At 42.2% G+C, this 20,512-nt stretch overlaps 1 protein-coding gene across 14 annotated transcripts in view; it reads left to right on the top strand.

Annotated features, from left to right (window-relative positions):
* The window catches only part of ST3GAL3 (ST3 beta-galactoside alpha-2,3-sialyltransferase 3), a 180,758-nt gene that overhangs the window by 30,994 nt on the left and 129,252 nt on the right, over nt 1-20,512 (top strand). For 6 of the 14 annotated variants that reach the window (XM_080603466.1, XM_080603469.1, XM_080603467.1 and 3 more), the window contains 2 exons: nt 12,289-12,336; nt 14,350-14,475. The exons of 2 other annotated variants lie outside the window; for them this stretch is intronic. In XM_080603466.1, the coding sequence (XP_080459592.1) occupies nt 12,289-12,336; nt 14,350-14,475 (174 nt within the window). Of the gene's footprint in view, nt 1-12,288; nt 12,337-14,349; nt 14,480-20,512 lie in introns of all 14 variants that reach the window. 6 more of the 14 variants (XM_080603463.1, XM_080603456.1, XM_080603464.1 and 3 more) reach the window with 3 other exon arrangements.

The raw sequence follows: 20,512 nt of genomic DNA, 5'->3' as shown, positions 1-20,512 counted from the left end.
ATGCATGCCTGGAAATGAAGCTTAAATTTGCACCATCTAGCTGTGCCCTTGCTTGTACTGAGATCATGGTGTAACCCAAAGCATTTCTTCATGGTAAAGCTATCCTGTATGTATCCAGAAAATAAAAACTGGCCTAGAGGAGACGACTGCACAACTAGCCTAGGAATTATATAGGCTGTTGTGTTCTTACAGTTCCAAAATCTGTTCTATATCCACATGTTCGTTAATAAGTTTCACGTAGCATGGGTATGTCCAAGGCATAATGGGATTCTGGCAAGGGATCCAGCTGCCTTTTCAGAAGTGGTTTTCTCAGTGGGGTTTATCTAGTACCTTTCTTCATGTTCTGCATCTTCTCCCCATACCCTATTACTGTAAACAGTGGCACTATCAGGTGGTATTTAAGGGGGGTGCATGTACCACTCTTAAATGCCATAGTTCAGACAATTGCAGAATAACTTCCTAGTTAGTGTTCCTGGTCAGCACAGCTGGTGAAGTGCTGGCAAAAAGACTTGCAAAGTGATTTGAGAAGGCTCTGCTAGCTCTAAGTCACTACCACCAAATTAGCTTAATTAAAACCAGCTGTGGGAAAGTGGTCTGCTGTAACTGATAAATCTCATTTCCTTCTTTCACATGTCTGTGGGCCTGGAGCTGGTGATAACTGCCTGCTTGGATGCAGTGAGGATCTTAAGGTGGTTGTAGTTCCCTTCCATATGTGCAATTTTGAAGTTGGCCCTAAATCCAGCTTTTGGCTCACATTTCTCCATATGGAGACCTTGGCCTCAAAATGCTAGGGTTTGTATATCACACTGAATAACATCTATTATGGCTAGTGTTGCCATTACTTGATTTGGTTTAGGAGATCTCATGGGCATGTTTGTTTTAGTATGGTTGAGAAAGAATGTCAAGGTTATTCAGGCTGAGAAGGATGCTCTTTTATTAAAGTTTAAAAACCTCGCAAAACCAAATGAACCCTCTCCCCCACACTTCAGCCCCAGGCTTTAAAAAACACCAGCTTAAGCCACGTAGAAACATATCATTTGTTTTCTCTTAATGATCAGACCCTTGTGTTTTGCCCCAGGATTCTGCAGTAGTCCTTGTTCGTAGGATGCCCTACTCACTGCTCTCTCTCCTTTTCCTCTCGGCTGTTCTTTTGTGCAGGCGATTTCAATCAAACTTAGGGCCAAAAAGTTGCCAATATAGCTGGCTTATCACAAACCAAGAGGCTGTTTTCTGTTTCTGATTTGATCCCAGACGTGCCAGTGTCGAGCTGTTATTTTGCCAGTCAAGTACAGTTGTGGCAGAGGAGGCAGCTGTTTTAGGATAAGGTTAATAAAATGACTGTTGCCATTTATGAGGAGTTCTGCTAGTGGAGTAATCCAAGAATGGTGAAACTCTAAAATTTGTGAATCCCAGAGAGTCTATGAAATCCTGGCTGGGAGCACACTTCAGCAGGTGGCTGGAAATGCTAATGGGGAATGGGGTCTGTTGTGGAATGCTGTGGAGGGCTTGTCTTCCTGAGATCCCGATGGGTTTTCTTTGTGGAAATTGGATTCCTATAAGAATGGGTGCTGGCAGCTCTCAGTTTCTGAAGTTGCAGCTTTTGGTGAAGTGGAGTTGGCAGTTTCACATTAACTTTGTCAAAACCACTTGATGTTGCAGTGATACTGGTACTGATGGATGCTTGGTTACTGTTCTTAAGCAAGCTGCTCCTTTGTATTGATGGGTAGATTAAAGTCGTCCATTGATCCGGGGTGCGGGTTTTTGTTGCTGCTTTTCGTGTTTGTTTGCTCTTCCAGGGGTGCCGAAAGTCCTCTGAAAGTCTAGGTGGCTGCTCTAAAGAGCGAAGTTAGCACGGGTGTTTGAGGCGTGACTCAACACTGAATTGTGTTGCACATCTGATGATTTGGACCTTGAAACTTCTGGTGTTCATTTTAGAGAGATGGGAACAAAAATGTATGAGTAGGTGTTTGGTTTCACAAGTTTGCGAAATTTAGTTAGGTGCTTAGAAGTTTATTTCCATTGATCTTAGACTGGAACCAATGTTTCTTAGTATCTGACCTTCTGTGTGCCCTTGAATCTGTTCTCTCACTGGATTGTTTCTCTGCCAAGTCTTAATTTAAAGAGATTCATTGTACTTTTATACATGATGTGATGGGAGGAACGCTTTTTCTTTAGATAATCTCCAGCTGTATTTGTCCAGGGACTAGGTAGTGTGGTGATGAACTTCCTCTCGTGCTGCTGCTGTCTGAATAACTTCTTCATTGTCCTGCAGTTTCTGCACATGGAAACAACCTGCTGGCAGTATCTAGTCCATCTTAGGGTTATTTTTCTGACATTTTGGTGAAGCAAGTAATTTCCTCAAATCAAACACTTCTGCAAAAGAAGATAATAGGAAGTGAAAATCTGTATATGCACTGTTCAAAGTTAGTTTGTGTGTGGGGTTTTATTCCCATCTGCATATGGGAGTTTTCATAGTCAAGCAGATACTGAAGGAACAGCATAGCATTTTTTTGGCATCCTTCTAGGATGCATAGATGGCTTCTGGAACATCTTGATTTCAGATGCATGTGTCGGTGTTTGGTTGAGGACATCGTGCAGCTTTTGGTGGAGGTAATGCCCTGTGTAGATCAGCTGCTGTGGCTGCAAGGTAAAGAGAAGCTGCAGTCACACAAGCTGCTCTTCGAAGCATGGACTTTGAAAGAAAACATGCTTGGTATCTCTCTCTATATGTCAATTATCTCTAAAATCATGTACCATGTAGGACCTCTCAAATCCAAATTTTAGAGCATGTTTTGGAAACTTAATGAGTTCTAGGGTTTGATGGGCCAGAAGCCTCTTCAGATTTTGGAATCAGTTGTGGTGGTCCTGTTTAAAAAAACAAAACAAGATTTTTGTCCCCAAACTGTGGGGCCAAAAAAGCAACAGTGAAAAATCAATCCAACATTTCTTTCTCTTCGTTATCACCTTTCATGTGAATAAGTAGTCTGGTCTGTTCTTGTAATGCAGAAGTAGAACGTTGCCATTTTGGAGAGAATATGCCCATATAGCACTTGTATTCAGGAGTTGTTTTGCGCCCATGTACTTCTCTCGTACCTCACTCCCTCCTGCCGTTTGTTTGGGTTGTGAGCAGACACGAGAGATGAGAAGTGTCACTGTAAAGCTGTCCATATGGACTTGCTGGCAGTTATTTTGGCAGCCGGGCCAGATGTATGCTTTAAGGTTTTGGGAGGCTTTCGACCACTGGCTCGCTATCCGAAGTAGTAGATCATTTTCAAACAAACCCAAGAATGTGAGTTTCCTGATGGAAGTATTTATATTTCTGGAGTACTGGTTATTGCTTTTGAGGAAGGGGAAGTTTCTGAGAGCTAGCTCAGAAAAGCCAACATGCAAAGAAAGTTTTCTTTCTATACCGAGGATAGAGAGGAAAAAATGGTTGAACGGCTCCAGTAGGCATGAGAAGACCAGAGCATTAAAATAATTGTTGTCCTAGTTGCTATTAATTGCATATAGGTATTCTTCTGTATGTAAATTGAAGTTAATGTGCAGCTGCCTCCCAGAGCTCTTTGAAAGCTGTGAGAGTATCTGTAAGTTTAAGACACTGTCATTAGTACAATTAATGGACTATGATTTAAGGTTAAAAGCCCATGTGATATTTTTACGCAGAAACAAAATACAGCTTCGCTTCATATTGCTGTGATTAAAGTCTGATACAACCACTGATGCTCAAGAAAATGTTATTGTACCGAGCTGGTGCTGTATTCTTGAACCACATTTTCACATTTGTTCCTGTGTACTTCCCAGCTGCCAGTATCCATTTTCTGCCTTGCACATGCTTCTTAAGCTTAGAAGAGAGAAGTCTTACTGTTTTGTAATTTATTGCATGTCCCACTTTGGAATTTGGGTCTATGAGTGACTTCTTGGTGCTACAGTAATAATTGAAACCAAAATATAAGACTTGGCTTTGGATGATGCAATAAAAATAATTGAGTTCCTTAAAATGCTGCAAAACTGCTTGGGATTGATTAAAGGGTTTCTCCCTGTCAAGAGAAGAACCTCTCGGATAGCAGCTTTATTGGTGCAGCTTGGCTTGCTTCTTTTCCTGACCTTCTACAGTAGATCTGTACCGCATCTAGTGTCGTGTTCCTCAGAGCCGAGTGTGTTCTCTTTGAACTTCTGCACCACGTTGGTCTCCCCTTCCCCTTTGCATCTGGGGGATCTCTGTCCATCCCATCTGGAAAGAGCAGCCCGTGAGGCTGGGAGAGGCAGACGCAGCAGGTACCCAGGAGGTGCGAATCCCACGCGCTCGGAGCAAAGCACCGCGTCGTCCTTGTGCCCAGGGTTGGTTGTGTTGGTCGCGGCGTTGCAAAGTTGTGTCATGGATCCAAATAAACCCCGCTCTTGTGAGCAAAACATATCAGCACTTCTGCTATTAAATGGTTGTTGGGGCACCGCCGAAGACAATAGCAATGTAATATCCTTTTGAAGCATTTGCCAGCTGGCGCAGGACGCCACGTCTTTTCATTCAGTTCATTCACTGCGGAATAAAGAAAATCGACGTGCTCAGAACGTTTGAAAAATACATCTGTTTGGAACATGAGCGTTGTTTCTTGTTTACTTAATTTGCCACTTCATTACAAACGTCCTGATGGAAAAGGGACGATGCGCGCCACAGCAAGCGTGTCAGTCAGCGAGGCTCCATGAAACTCACGAGGGAGAGCGTATGAGGTCCTTCAGGCAGCATATCCCTAAGAGCTATCCCATAGTTGCACACTATTTTCGATTAAGTGATGGGATGCCGAGAGCTGGTAGAGGATTGCTCTGCAGTTCACAGTGTAACCGGTAGATCTTGGTGCCACGTAAGATTACTGAGACAAGTGACGATACTTAGCTATATCCATTCTTAGCTCTTAAGCCTTTTTTCCGAGGCTCTTTGGAGAAAGAGCAGGCTGTTTATTTCAACAGATGCGAAACTCTTTCATCCAACAACTCGCTCAGGGCTGTCGAGTTACAGCAAGAGGACCCAGTGCAGTTGTCCTTTTGGTTGGCTGTGAGTTTGCCAAAGGGGAGGTCTGAGAAGGGGTGCCCAGGGCAGAGCCCACACCTGATTCTGGACCCCCGTGTCCAGCTGGCACGAGGAACCTGGCCATGCCAGACGGGAGCCAAAAAGAGCAAATTCAGTGAGCAAGGAGTGAGGGTTCAGCTGTAGGCTTGGCCATGGAGTCATCGGTCTATGAGAAGGGGGTGTCCTTGAGTCTTCCACAGAAATGGAGAGAGAACCTGCATGGCCTGCCGTAGCATCTGGGTGCTGTATGCCTAAAAAAGTTGCTATTATACAAATGAGGATGGTATTTACAGAGATGCTGGCTAGAGCAAAAAGGGGGAAGCCTTTCAACTTTGTGCACCGCATAAGTGAATTAATCTTTACATCAGAATTATTTTTCTCCATTTTAATTAAATTGTTTTATTGCTTTATTCTCAAATTAGGGTGAATCTTCCCCCACGTGAATTTAGCACAAACACATTCCCCCATCTCTGTACTAGTGGCACAGAGGGCCAGCATCCAAACTTAGTGTAATAGAAACAAGGCTGCACTGCAGCAGTTTATTAAAGTACAAAATCCAGAATTCATTGGAAATGTTCTTTACAATCAGATGTTTCCTGTTGCTGAAGATTCATCCTGTTGCTGAGTGACTTTTCCCCTCCTATAAAGGGAATAGGTTTGAACTTCGAACTCGGGGCTGCTATCAGTTGGAGACAGCGCTGAGCAGAAACTGCTTGTGTGGTTTGCCTGCCAAAAATTGCAGCCCCTCTGGTTACTGCTGTTAGCGTGCACAGCTGTGATGAGACACACAGCACAGGCACCACTTTCTCATCTTGATATATTCCTCATCTCACACATTGTGGGTGTTAGGATACCTGCTCAAACAATACGCTTGCAATTGTAATTTCTTGTGGTGTGTCAGCATGGGAATGCTACCTACTGTTTTTCACCGAGTACCTACGTAGGAGCTGAGATTACTGGTGAGGGCAGTCCTATATATGTCCTCTGATCTCCACTGATGCTGTGACGAGTGGTGCACAAGGGGTGTCGTAATTAGTGCCTTGGGTTTTGAATAAAGAAGGTGAGCAGCTCAGAGCAGCCGTGAGGCTGTGGCACTGGAGATGTTTTAGCGACTAGTGGTCCTAAGACAGAGCCATCTCGCCGTGTTTGGAGAAAGGTGCAGAAGTATCCAAATTGGTTGTGCTGTAGAAGAAAATTTGGTAAAACAGAATAAATGAGGTGGGAGACACAACATTTATGCCTAAATAGGATACTGGATAAATTCTGTCCTACTAATTTATTACTAGGCTGGATAAATGACTCGGCCCTTCCTAAATCTGTATTCAGTGAGTAAAACGAAGAGTTGGGAAGTGAAGGGTAACCTGTAAGTGCAGGCAGTGTTGTAACAATCAGGAAATCGCTTATAAAACATGCTTTCTCTTATATTTGGGAAATTAGAAGAATGTACTTGTCATCTGTTTAAAAAAGAAAAACGTTGTACAAGTTTCTAATTTTTACATCAATATTTGCTTATATTTTTGCCTCTACATTTATAAGTTCTTAATTTGGTGTTTTGAGGTGTTAATACTTTTGTTTAATAGTCTCACACTGGACAGGATTTCTTTTTTTATTGGTACTTAATCTGAATTTGAAAACAGTATCTTCATTGTTCTCAAGACGAAGTTGTGTTTTACAAAATCTGAGGAAGAGTGTTTATCTATGCAATATCTCTGGGAAATAGAACTGAAATGATTTAGTTCCCTTCATATCTTTGGACATAAGAATTGCCTAGAATTTGGGTAGTCATGATAAGACTGTTTTGCTTCCAAATACTTTTTCCTTTTGAGCAGGAGATGCTCTGAGATGGGTCATCCGGCCAAAAGAATCTCCACAGTAGTATCTTTTCTGAGAGTGGCACTGCATTTGTGAGCTTCATTTTCTGACTAGGTGAAATATAATGATATTTTTTATAATTACTGGCCTCTTCTTTCTCTAAGTTATGAAGAATTTCACACCTTAAGTATAGGAAGTTTGTGTCATAGAAAGTTGTTCTTAAATAGAAAATACATTTTGATGGCTAATGGGGTATTTGATCCTATCTCTTTTGAAAAAGGGAGGCAGCTGAATGACAGACTTTTTTTTTTTGTAATGGATAGTCTTCTCATTCCATGCTACAAAAGCAACACCTAACATCTTTCTTTTTGCTCTGACTCTCAATCAAAATTTTATTCTTTAATATTATTACTGCAATTGCCATCCCCAGTGCAGGTGGTGGAGCTCTGCAGGATATCTGGTCTCAGGTCAAGCTCTGGAGGTAGAAATCCCATTACACGTTATTAAATATAGGTTGCAGTTCTGTAGGAGTCAATCAGCATATCTGGAGTGCAGGGATATGGAACGAGAAATTTAAGTGATCATGCATACAAGAAATCAGTGCAGACCTCAGAGCCTGAGCTCTGTAAGAGGATGTGCCAAATTGCAGCCTTATGTTGCTTTGTATTATTGTATTCCCTGTTTGGCTAGCTCTGTGGAGCGTATTACTGTAATGGTATGTGATATTGAGGCTGTGTTAAGCCTTTATTATAAAACTCTTATAACTCCTCTGGGACTAATGGTTTGTGGTTTCTCAGGACCACTTCCAAAGCAGCACGCAATCTTTTTTTTTTTTTTTTTTTGCCAGGGAAGTCTGTTTATTGCTGAAGTCTGGTTTTGTTTTGTTTTTTATATGAAGAAAAAAAAAGAATAAGAGAATTTATTGGTTCTACTTCATTGGTTCTCAATAGGATGAGACAAGTATCCACAAATCCTTGTAGGGAGAATTTGTGGGGGGGGGGGGGGGGGGGGAAGAAGTGGCTTCTCAGAGGGAAGCTGTAAAGAGTTTTGCTGAAATTCTGAAACACCACTTAAGTAAACTTACAGATTATGTTTCCTTATTAAACATGGATTATATTTGCCATCACCAGTCTGCGTTGCCACTGTGGATTTTCATTTTCTGTGCTGCGTTTTCATCAATGATGAAATCAAAGCAAGGACAAGTGTTTGCACTGGAAGTTGGTCTGTGTATTTGCTCTTCCGTGGGTTCAGCAAGCCCAAAAGATCGGGCTCTAAGAGCTGATTCCACACGTCTCTGCAGAGTGCAGTACCCAGGCAGGATATTGGATGTTTATCCTGTGGTGTCTGTGGCTCTTCCTTGGAGTATAAACTTTCCAATTTTCCAGCATGATCTTGTTTCTGTGTCTCCTACAAACTCTACGGTTTGTTGGTCAGGATCATCACTCCTTTACGCAGACTCAGATCTTCATTTATTTTTCTTCCATTGCAGACGTAGGTGTTGGGAGGCTACAGTGGTGGAAGATGCAGCAGCCTGTAAGGGACAGTGGTCAGATAGTTGTATGGTGTCCAGAAATGCCTTGACCTAGGCACTGTATGCAGCAAGATGAGTAATATCTTTCCCCTCTGTTGAGAACAAGGACTGTGGCCTAGCGTTATCCAGGCTGTCAGAAAGCTCAGGGCTAACAAACTAAATAGGGGGAAGGATTTGCAGGACACCGAAGATAGGGGACACGAGGGTGGAAAGGGGTATGTGCGTGTGAGGAGGTGAGATAAGGGGTCAGGGACTTCTGAAGTGGGACCCTAGCCTGGAAATACAGTCAGCCCTCGTACCTGGGTGACTTATGGCACAGGTACTACAAGGTCTGGGTAAGTACAGTGACAAGGGGAGGCATCTCCGTTTTGCAGGATTTTTTTTTTGACTTCAGGGCAGAACTGTGCAAATCCAGTTGTGTTCCTTCAAAGGCAAGCTCAGCTGTACGCCCAGATTGGAGTTTGAATCCATTCCCAGAGCAGCACTGGGTCTGTCTGCAGTTTGTCTGGGAACTTCTGGTTCCCAAACCAGGCGGATCCTATATTGGATCTGTCACCATGAGCTATCGCGTGGCACTCCACAGCCCGAAACAGCTGTGGTGGAGCAAATCCAGGTAGCTCTGCCAGCCCTGGTTTTCTTGGGGTGGTGGAGCACATTCACACCTTGTGCTGATTTCAGATGCTGTAGCTGGCTGGTGGGTGGGAAGTGACCTAACGTGTAGGTCCCACAGCGGCTTGGACCCAAGGTGACCCAAAGCAGCTCTGCTGTCTGGCTGGCGAGGTCTCAGATGTTGTTATTCCTGGCACCGAGTGCCTTCTAAATAAGTATTTCTTCTGTCTTTGTCTCTTCTGATGGTTTGGGTCAGATCCAGGATTACATCTGGTTTATGCTGTATCTTCTTGTGTTTTTTTCTTTCGTTTTTTTTTTTTTCCTGCTCTAGCTACTGAAAAAATGATTGAAGCTAACGTGAAAACAGATGTAAAAGGCTGGCATTGTGGCGTGTGCAGCCTGAAGCTGTGCATGTTGGCAAGTTATTGGGTGTCAGGTTTCACGATCTGAGCATGAAGGCTGCTCTTCAGTTGGGAAGGTAGAAGAAAAAACATTTAAGCTGCCTTATGGAAGTAGGTAGCTGAAACATCAGAGGCTGCTCCTTCAGACATGAGCACTTCTTGGCACCTAGACCAAGGGCGTGTGTAAGTGGGTATGTTTTACATCGTGTCTTATTAAATTTTATTTGCCTTTGAAAGACAGAATGGGCTCAGGGGCTTGGGGGAAGGTACTGTGCGGGCCGAGCAACCACGTTGCCTCCGAAAAAAGTCTAGAAAGCCCAGAGGACTTTGAACTGAGTGATGTCTGGAAGAGATTTGAAGCTGGAAGCAAAAAGCCTGTTCTTGTTGTGTTTGCGGAAGCAGGACTCGGTGTCTTTGCAAATAAATCAGGCTTGACTCAACTGCTTCTGAAATCTCCATCAGTTTATTACAAAAATCACCTGTAGCACTTAATTTCATTGCATGTGAACAGCTATCTGGGTGGAGAAAGGTGGTATGATGATTATCCTCTCAGCCCTTTCCACGTTTATTTCTTCCTTTCTGAAGCATTAATGCCAGAAATAAACACTGTGCTTTAATAAAGATCTGTGGTTTGGGGAGGCTAACTGTAATACAGGCTATTCTCAGTGAATCTGGTGTTGAAACTGCGAAATTAATAGTCACATGGAGGGCTGAATTGGAAAAGGGAGCTCGCATCCTTACTCCGCTTGTTGTGTTTGTTGGAGGATGCTAATATTTTCAGTTAAGGAACTGAAACATTAAATACAATTATTGCAGCCTGCAAAAATGGTAAATATGGGGCTTGCAATGCTTTTCAGCCATTCTTAGATAGGTCCTAACATTTCACGCCCGGTGGTTGAATGCAGAATACATTGGGGAAAATGAGTGACACTTCAGACTGGCATTAACTACAAAGCAATATTTTATGTTGATAAAAATCTCAACAGTTTTTTACAAGTAGAGCCCCACAGAGATACTTCAGAATTAATTGATGGCAGATGAATTTAACACAGTTAAAAAGAATTAACCCCCTTGCTATTTAGAATAATATAAAGTTGTCTGAATTTCACTCCCAAATGAGGAAATACAGTTGTTAAGTCCAGATGGATTTTTATTTTTATTGGAATAAGTTTTGAGACTAGTAATCTTTTTTTCCTATTTTTTAATGTTACTACCACAGTGTTGGATCTGAGACAGAACAGACCTCTTTTTAAAAATTTAATATTATTTATTTAAATTGTTTTAAATCCATTTAGATGAATGGTTTTACTGTGTTGACTTTGGAAACCAACACCTTCTTATTGAATTTGTAAGGTTTGGAAAATGAGCACAAGGATGATATACAGTATAGAAAACTCCAGGGGTCGGTCCTATGTCAAATTACTGTTAGCTGAATTGGGATAACTGTCAGTGTCTGTGGTTGTCACCTGCCCAAATGCAAGGCAATGCTGTTGGAGCTTAACCTCCTTCCAGCATGCTAAATCTGATCGTGTATTTTGCCTTGTGCTAAGGGCTTTCACCAGGGCAGCTGCTGTGATGTTGCAAGTGATATGAGTAAGGGATTACACTTAAGGCCTAAACTGCAAAGAGAAACTGAGGAATTCAATCCCTTCATTTAGCTGAAGGTGAGAGGCAGTTCTGCAATTAGTTGCTGTGCCAGTTTAAAGCCTCTCGTTGCATGGTTATTAGTGCTATCATGGCAGTCTGTTCTGCTCTGTGTTTGCGTGCTGGCAAGCTGTCTTTAAGTTCTGGGCCCGATTCTGCCCCGTTGGTGGTGGAGTAGAATTCCATGGACTTTCTGCTTTGGTTTGGGATTGAGATCAGAATGGATGACCAACTGGGTGGCTTACTACCAAAATAACTGTCGTTTTATCTCTAGCAAGAATAAAGCTGGAAGAAAACCAGCACTGAGCATTGTACCGTATGGCAGCTCCACTTGGAGCAGAATATCAAACCATTACTGATGGATCTTGAAAATGGGTTCTAGGCTGTGGAGTTGTATATGAGGAAAATAAATGCCTAATAACAGAGGCTGGATCATGTGGTGAGCTAGATGCAAGCAAAGAGTATTTGTTTCTACGTGGCCAAATTTGAAGTTGTTTATCTAAAAACTAGGAACGAGAAAGCACAATTGCAGCAAAGTATGTCCCATAAAATGTAACAGTGACTAAAAGTCTTGGTCATTAACTGATAAGCAACAGTTGTTATTGTGACCGCGGCTAACAGGGCTGATGTGCTCCCCAGATGACAAAATAAAAGGGCCTCAAGTAGAGGTTATATTTTCTTGATGTTTCACACACCTGCTGCATATAGTACAGAGGTGAAGGGTGTTGGTGGTTTGAATTGTGTCTGTATGAGAGCCACTGGTGTGACTGAAGATGTGGAAAACATGCCTTCTGGGGAGAATGGCAAGAAGCACAAAGTACTTGGCTTAGCAAGCAGAGTGTCAGGGGAAGAGCTGATCTTGATAAGGAAGTGCCTAAATGGGGACAAAAAGTTGATAATAAATTTGGTAAGAAAGAACCCAGCAGTCTAGCAGTGAAAAGCTTGTTATGGTTCAGTTTTGGCAAGGTCAACCAAACTCATTTACTTAGGCATGAAATGACATTATTTTTAATAAATTTTAGCTACTTTGTTGGGTAATGACATCATGATTTGTTGCGTTTTCCAGTGCTCCGCCATTACTGGGTGCCTGTTGTTTGGCTGGCTGGTGAAGAAGTTCTTGTGTTTCCTGGTGGAACGGAGCATAAGGAGTTATTAAAGTAAAATAAGAAAATGTTATAGTGATGGTGCTAAGAAAAAGGGGAAAATGAACTTGTACTCTTGTGTTACAGATTCAGTCGTTCTTTCCTTTGACTCCGTTGGACATACGATAGGCTCAGGTACAACCTTGCCTTCTTCTCTCTCTCCCACCTCGTGACAAGGCCGCTATCTGACGGGGCACGGTAGCCATGTTGGGAGGCAGGTAACCGAGTCAGCCTCTGGGGGGGACCAGCTGCCCAGCCACGCTGGATGAATAGCTCCTTTGCTAAGTCTAGTGGAAGCATTAAGGGTCTTAGCGTGACACGGGGATTAACACGTGGGACCGCTTCCACTGCCCGGCTAGGAAGATGACCTGGCCACGTTACGTGCGGTCGCGGTGCGGCCTGTTCTCGTGTGAAAGGCATTAGGATGATGTCACCCACCAGCTGAGGAGAAACTGCTCCATGCTACTGGGAGAGTTTCTCAGCTAAATAAACAGTTGAGTTATTTGGAGAAAGACAGCAGGAATGGTTCCAGGAAGGAGAAGGCAAAAGGGTCACAGTTCAACAAATAGGGCTGGAAATTTTTTTATTTGGTAGAGGTTGACCAGCATTATCAAACCCCAGGGCAAATGCTGCCTGACCTTATTTCCTTCGGAACCTGAGCACGACCTTCAATTAAACTGAACCAGAAATAAAAATTCTTTTGTGTTGGAGGCACTTCACGAAGCCAGTAATGATCCATTTGGCTATCAGTAAAACATAAGCTGTAGCCAAGGCACACCATAGTGGGCACCATACTCAATAAAATTCAATTTACAGTGTATGTATAATGATATGTGAACTGCAAGGGAAAGCTAAGAATTACTTTTTATAACTTTAAACCCCTTAACACTTGAAGGATGTGGGTATTTACTCTCTTGCAGAAAAGAAAATATAATCCTAGGAAAAGTTTCACATTTTATCTCGATTACTAGCCTTTCCTCTTAGGTTCATAGGAGCAACATGCTGCCTTCCAACATAGCACCTGTCTTCTGCCTGCACACTTTGAAAGAGCCTGCTGCCTGACACTAATGGCAAAGCTTGAACACCCAATTCTGGTTTACTAACCCCAGAGCTAGTGGTAGTTACTTGCTTTGTTTACGATGCCCCAAATGCTTTCTGCTATCCCTGCATCTTGCTTTAAAATCTATACCTGGAAATTGATCTGGTGTGGGTGCATGGTCTGATCTGGGAGAAACCTAGGGTGCTGAGTGTTGAACAGGTATGGTGTGCTAATGGGGAGAATAGGACCTCTCTTAACTCCCTTCTACTAATTAATATCAGTCATAAATGAAGTGTGTCGTTGCCTGCTTCCTTGTGCATTGGGTGATGGTTTCTTTAGCCTGCAAAAGTAGGGGGGGAAGTTGCATAGGTTTGGAATAGGAAATTTCTGAATAAAATTCAGCACAGTATTTAATTTTGATTAGAGCTGAGCAAGTCTGAATCAGCATACCTTCACTGGAGTTATGTTGGATTGATATTGGTACAGCTAAGACCAGAATTCGTCCTGGAGTAAAACTTTGAAATATTACCCACTACATTTCTTCCGTAATACTTTTTTGGCTTCTAACTCATGTGAAAACGGTTAACCCTGTGGAGAGCTTCCATCCAGTGCAGGGTATCTGTAGAGTTAATCATAAACATCGTTATGATGCTACCAATAGGGTGGTAAATTTATTTATGAAAAGTAAGTTCAACTGCTCCCTGTTTTGTGGAGTACTGACACCAAGGAGTGTGGGAGACAAGGCTAATATGAGCCAACGGACTGTCTGGATCTGCTTTAAAAACACCGGTCTTTGTTCTGCTTGTGCATCGCAACAAGCTTGGATTGATTAGGGATAAGGCAGTAAAATTTGATCTTTTGCAAACCCTTGCACTGCAACTAGATTGAATTTCTTCACTGAAGAAATACAACAACAACTCTCTTATTTGAGAAGGGAGGCTCAAAAATGTCCCAGAAAGCTGTATGTTTATTGCCTTCATGTTTAGTACTTTGCATTCATTGTGCTGGAAACCAGCTTGCTCTGAACTGTGTACGCTCTGATATGTGTAATAAGATGTCAAGATGTGTGGTGTCTATCCAACTGAGGGGTAGCTTTCCTTGTTGAACAGGAAGGAGAGAGAGAAAAACTGTGGCTATTGTGCTTCCGCGGTCCATCCCATCTCACCTTGCTGCAGACCCAGGAAAAGACAGAGCCCAGAAAGAACCAATGGCAGCTCCAGACCAAGCCATTCCTAGTAGGTGATGTTTCAGGTTGGGGTAAGGAGGGGCAAAAGGTGCACATGTGAAACATAACAATACCTATACCTTTTTTATCAGTCAGAACTGAGACAGTTGTGAATAGTACTCTCGCTGTTAAGTTTTCATGCTGTTTAAAACCAGTACACATTGACTTCTATCTGCATGCTAATCAGCTTTTAGAATTGCTCTTTTGTAACTGTTACGCCTACCTTGTTGCAGCTTCTGTATTTTCTTTGAGTTGGCTGTTGGTCCTCATCTTGGTGTTCCCCTTAACTCTTTGTCCCACGTGCAGATCTTGGTTTTCAGTGAGGCTGGAAATCTGGCCATAGGCCTCTCAGGATAATCATGCTCTTTAGGTTGCTCTGCATAAGACTTTCTGAACTCCAAAGATCATCTGACTATTAAGCCTTAAAGTACCCTTTCACAGAAGATTATTAGCCCAGGGGACGCAACAGTCAAATATGCTCGGAGTGAGACTGAACCGTCTGAGGCTGATGCTGTGGTCTGGCCCTCCTGAGCCCGGATGTTTTTATGATTATCTGCTAGATTGCCCCTTCCCGTGAAAGATCAAGTTTGAGCAGCAGAGATGAGTGCTTGATACGATGTCTAGGCCAGTGTTTCAGCCAAAACTGTTTCAGGAAGGATGGTTTCCTGCCCTGAACTTGGAAACATTCAGCAGGACAGAGGCTGTTTGAGTAGACCTAGATTTCATCTGCTTGCAGTAAACAACAAATGCTCTTTCCCCAGGCCCCAGTTGCTTTGTTCTACTTTGTTGCTAGCAAATCAGACATCGGACCTTGGAAGTCAGATTTATGCCCTCACTGTTTTAAGACTTTTTCTACCTCCTGTGTCTGAGAGCAAACAAGTAAAATTTGTCTTCGCTAAGCCTCATTAGGAGAAAAGTGCATTGAAGGTGTAACTTTCCCATCTGCTCATGCACTTGCTAGAAAAACTTATTGACTGTAGGTTTGCACTGTTATTAGATGTGTTTGGTTGCAGTACTGGCAAATACCTATTGTATAGCAGTCTTGAGAGCTACTGAGTCTTCAGCCTGTAATTGCAACGCCTCTTTTCAAGCAACCAAATGTTAGCAAGGTCTTGCTCAAACTGTTTAGAGTATTTTAACTTGCTTGTTGTTCTTGTTGCTGTTCTTCTTCTAAATTTCATTCTTGGCCCTTATCAAAAGTTTGGCTTGACTTAAGTAAGGAAGATGGGGCTTTTAAAATTTAATTTAGAATAGCCGATCTACTGCAGTGCATGTGCTTATGAAAGCCCCCATGCGAGACCATGCCTCCAGGTGTTGAATTTGGAATAACAGTACAGTAATCAGCTGTGAGTTTAAATCTATGCTTATTTAGGTGTTTGCTGCTGGTAATTCTTTCTGCTAAAGTCCTTAACCTTTTTGATGGGAGAAGCTGATGGAACTACAAAAGAAACTGTTTCCTTCAGCTGTTGAAGATGCTCAGATAACCATGTTGGGAAGGAGAAGAACCCTGATTCTGTCCTAAGTACAACACCAGTGTGAATTTGGTGACTATTTTGGATCTCCTGCATTTTGGATAGAGAGTGGCGTGGATGGAGGCCAGAATAGGAACACAACTGAAATTGTCAGGTATTAAGTTGGCAGAACAGTGACAGATTTCTAGCATGAGAGAAAAACATTGGTGAGTTGCAGATAACTTGCTGTTCTTTGGCTTTCCCCATGAGAATCTGGTAGCACAGGTGGCTGCAATTGCAAACCCTGTTGAACTGTTCCAGAAATAACCTTCAATCTGCTTGCTTTGGTTTCTAAGTTTAATGGCAATTAACTTAGATAAATATGTTAAATAATAGAATTTATGAGGCTCTGGTGGATGGTCTTGGATTGAAGGAAAACAATTTTAATTTACCTTTGGAGTTGATATGGTTCTAGCGTGTGTTGCTTTGTCTGTTTTTTTCCACATAGCATTTCAGACTATCACTCTTAATGCTACATGGTGGTGATGGGAAAGGGGAGGTGGGCTTTATTATGCTGTATTTTTCTGTATTCATGTGAAGTAGAGAATAAATAGGAAAGATTTTTTTCTGCTGTTTTTAGTGGCTTTACCTGGCAAAAAGCTTTTCCCATTTCACTTCTGATTAATGAAGATCTACTTCATTCTTTACTGCTTTGAGTTGTAGACTGTGGGAGCTGCTTAAGTCTTTGCCAAGGACTGTCACGTGTTAGTTGAATAGTCCGTACATGACTCTGCCAGCATGTTAAGTGTCGTCATCTGTTGTCTTCTCGTTTATGCTCTATTCCTCCAATTGCAAATACAGCTGCAAATGAGTTGAGGTGCGCATGCCAAGCAGTAGTCTAAAGAATACCTTGAAATGCAAGTATTTTAATGGGATTTCTCTCTATCATGTGGCGTCTCTGCGTCAAGTCAGTACATCCTGTAGGTCAGTAAAAGCCAACATAGATTACTGTTTTGTTAGTATTGTTCTTGACTTTTATTAGGAAATACGACGCAGTATCTAAAATGAGGAATATCTCAGATGATTCAGTAGGGCAGCATTAACTCCATTAGCCACGTAAATACATGGCAGTAAATGAAACAACTGTTTATTTAGTAAAGGTTGCAGTCTGGCTTTAAAACAGATGACTCCCTAGGAAGAGAAAAAGGGCATACATAGTTCATAGGAGGAAATTTTTCATCTTCCAATTGGAGTCTTTCATGGAATTGGCTTAAAGCAGTCCATTGGTTTTCTGTCCTTGGAGGTTGCTAGAGTTGTATAATTCCTGACAATTTTTTTAGAAATAAATTCAATGTTAAGGTAGCAGAACCTTTCAAAATGTACTATGCTGGAATTACCTTTTTTTTTTCCTTTATTATACCTGTTTTGGAGGTAAGGTAAGCAGGCAAAAGACCCTTCTGATGGATGATCCATACAGCACTATCAGTAAGCGATTGCTTATTTGTTGTTCTTGTGCCTGGGGGATGAATAATGTAGTTGCAGTGCCTAGTGAAGGAGACCCCTCTGGTGTATTGCTTTCCTCAGGCTGTAAAGCTGCTCCAGATGTCTTTGGGGCCCCAATCAGGAATTACAGGGTGGAAAAAAAGATGAAGATATAGAGCTGGAAACTACTTCCTTTTGCTATTAAATGTGAGAAAATTAGAAGTATCATCATGAGGTTAGGTATCGCCAGGGTACGTGGGGGTTTATGACTGGAGACAGATTTCCCTCTTTCCCTGCTTTGAACTCTCAGGTTTGAATTTCACTTGTGCTGATGGTGCTTGGAGTACCCATTTCTGCCAAATATGGCCATTTTTTATCAGGTGCAGTACTCACAAAATAAATATACAGCAGATTTGGTATCCTTAGATCAGTTTGCACAGCCTATGAACAGTTTTAATGGTTATCCAATACCAAGTTTTCCTGCTGTTGTTGGGAACTGCTCTACACTTCCTTTTCTTTTTTTTTGATGCTTAGAATGTCATCTGATTTTAACCATTTGGGCTGAAATCTACGCTGGAAGGTGGGATCATGTTTCAAACTTTTATTTTCCAAAAAAGAAATAAGCTATTATTCTTTTCAATATCAACAAAAACATCACAGCATCTTAGAAGTATTGTATTAGTTGTTAACAAAATATTCTCTGTATTTCTTGTTTTGGTTCTGGTTCTCTAGACCTTGTGCTTCCACATAGGAGTAGTATTGTCAGGGAAGTTCCTTTGCTCACCACAGGAAAGGAAAGCTTAACTGAGGCTACATTATTAGTCACTGAAAAATCATTTTTTATGCGTATGATTGGTGATGCATGCTTCTAGCACTAGGCTGCAAGGGTTAAGAAGTTTTCTTCACTGATACTGGTTCTGTGCATTTTTACAGTGCAGGGAAAAGCACCAGGGATGGGGTTTGTCTTAGACTAAAGGTTCTTCCTGGTGTCACTTGGGCAACCTGCAGAAAAAGGCTGTTAAACTTGTGTGCAGAAGAGTAAATGGGAGTGAGGAAAAATGGACACAGGCCTTCAGGGGATGGGCACACAGTCTATGCAGGGACAGGGCTGAGGAGCCCAGGGGGCCTCAGTTCTGGCCCTGCTGAACTTGGCCTTACAATCTTTTTTTTTCTTTTTTTTTCTAGCTATTTAAATAGTCTAAAAATTAATGCTTTCATCAGTAAATTCCATCATTGAAGAGGTTAAAGCAGAAAATCCTAAGGAAAGGATGCAACATTGTGCTTGTTTGTCCAGTACTCGCATCCTCGCTCAGTAATCCTGAGCAGTATTTTTTTAACCCTGGAAGAAAACCTTTCCTCCTTCCGTTTCAGTTGATCCATTGCATATGACTTTTTTCATCAATTCTTTCTTGTTTTGTGAGTTCCAGCAGAATCGCTTTACATCAGCTGAACTTTTGTAGCTGTCCATATGTCTTTACTTCGTCCAAGGTAAATGCGGGGCGTTTGACCCTTTTTCATTGCAGGGTAAGTCATTTTACCTGGCCTTTGCTACAGATGAAGAACCCAAATGTGGACAGTGACCAAGGCTTAGTTTGGTTTGAGGCCCCAGTTCCGCTGAGACCCAACTGCACCGGACAGGATGAAATGTATCGGGGTGGTCTGAGCCGTTCTTGATAAGACTTCTGTCTCCCGAGTATCGCACCACTTTTCTTTGACAAACACAAACGTTTTGCATAAAACAGCTGCAACTGAACTTTCTGCCTTCCCTCCTGTATTTGCATTACGGGTTAAATGCAGAGAGAACAAGGGCTGCGTGTGGCCCCTCTTTTACAGAAGTTTAAATTAATATTCCAGTTTTGTTGGCAAATCTAAATAGGTAGATGCTAAAGGAATAGTACTTAAGTCACGGTGCAGTCATTTACAGTGGTCTGGAAGGATAAAACCAGCGTGCCAAGTCAATTCTTGCGTTATTGATTTCAGATTTGAAGCATAAGGGAAAAATTTTGCACATTTTGCTTGCATATAGCTACATGGTTGCAGATGCAAAATGCAAATTGAAAACTTGATTGATATAGTGCACTGTGCCTTATGGCTTTTTGGGTGGTCTGTATGGAGTTTCTAGACATTTGACAATGCATTTCTCACTTGCTGCCTGTTAGACGGATTTCTCTTGGATGCTTGGGAGAAATTTCCATGTTAATGCCAGCATTGAATTTGGCACAGGGTTTGCATCATTTATAGAAATTGCTATGCTTGGCTGTACTTCTGTTCACATAACCATCATTACATGCTTTGTTATGAAACTGTTGTCGGTTATTAAATTGTTATTCAATGCTGATCTTCCTGGAAATGGAGACATGCCTTTCTGACCTTAGGAGACCTCTTGATTTTATGGGCATATGGTGGAACTTATTTCCAGTGCTCATTCATTTCTGTGCCTCTGTATAGCGCCGTACCACTTTGCCAGCTGAGATCTGTAGCTTCCTAGCACAAATGACAAAGTGGTCCTTAGATCTCCTTGTTACTGTTGCTTTTATCCCTTATCAGATCAGCCTCGTGGGCTGAGAAGGTGAAGTCTTGTTCAGATTGTTCCATGGTGTTCTTCTAGTGGAGGCAGAGTGAGTTCCTTATTCCATTTATTCATTTTATTTTTTAATTCCAGCCAGCACAGCTGCATAAATGCCTTGTCTGGAGACTGGTGGGAAATACCATTTCTCGGAGCGGTATGAAACCCTGCCAAGCATGGTGAAGTCAAAAGCGAAATGACCATGCCACAAACACAGGCAGCTTTTGGGTTCATTATAGCCAAGAACATCTGTGGCTTGCCCAAAACTAGTGTGGGTCAGGAGATATTACAGCAGCTTTTTTTTTCCTCTTTGATTCTTTATCCCACTGCATGAAAAAGAGGAGGAATATTGGTGAGTGTCAGCTGGTTAACATAGCGAGCAAGGCTTTAAATGAAGGTGGCAGGAGGTGGCACAAGCGGTAGGTCAGGGCATGGGGAGGCTCAACGAGGGCTGCAGCAGGCTCCTGTAGCCTGTGTTTTCACGGGAGGGAAGGGTAGGAGTGGGGCTGCCCCTTCCCCTAACAGCGAGCTGTGTGATCAGCTCTGCA

The sequence above is a fragment of the Anser brachyrhynchus genome, assembly GCF_964034855.1.
Source record: "Anser brachyrhynchus genome assembly, chromosome: 8".
Taxonomy (NCBI): Eukaryota; Metazoa; Chordata; class Aves; order Anseriformes; family Anatidae; genus Anser; species Anser brachyrhynchus.
The sequence above is the reverse complement of the archived record's forward strand: the minus strand, read 5'-3'. Positions and strand labels throughout refer to the sequence as shown.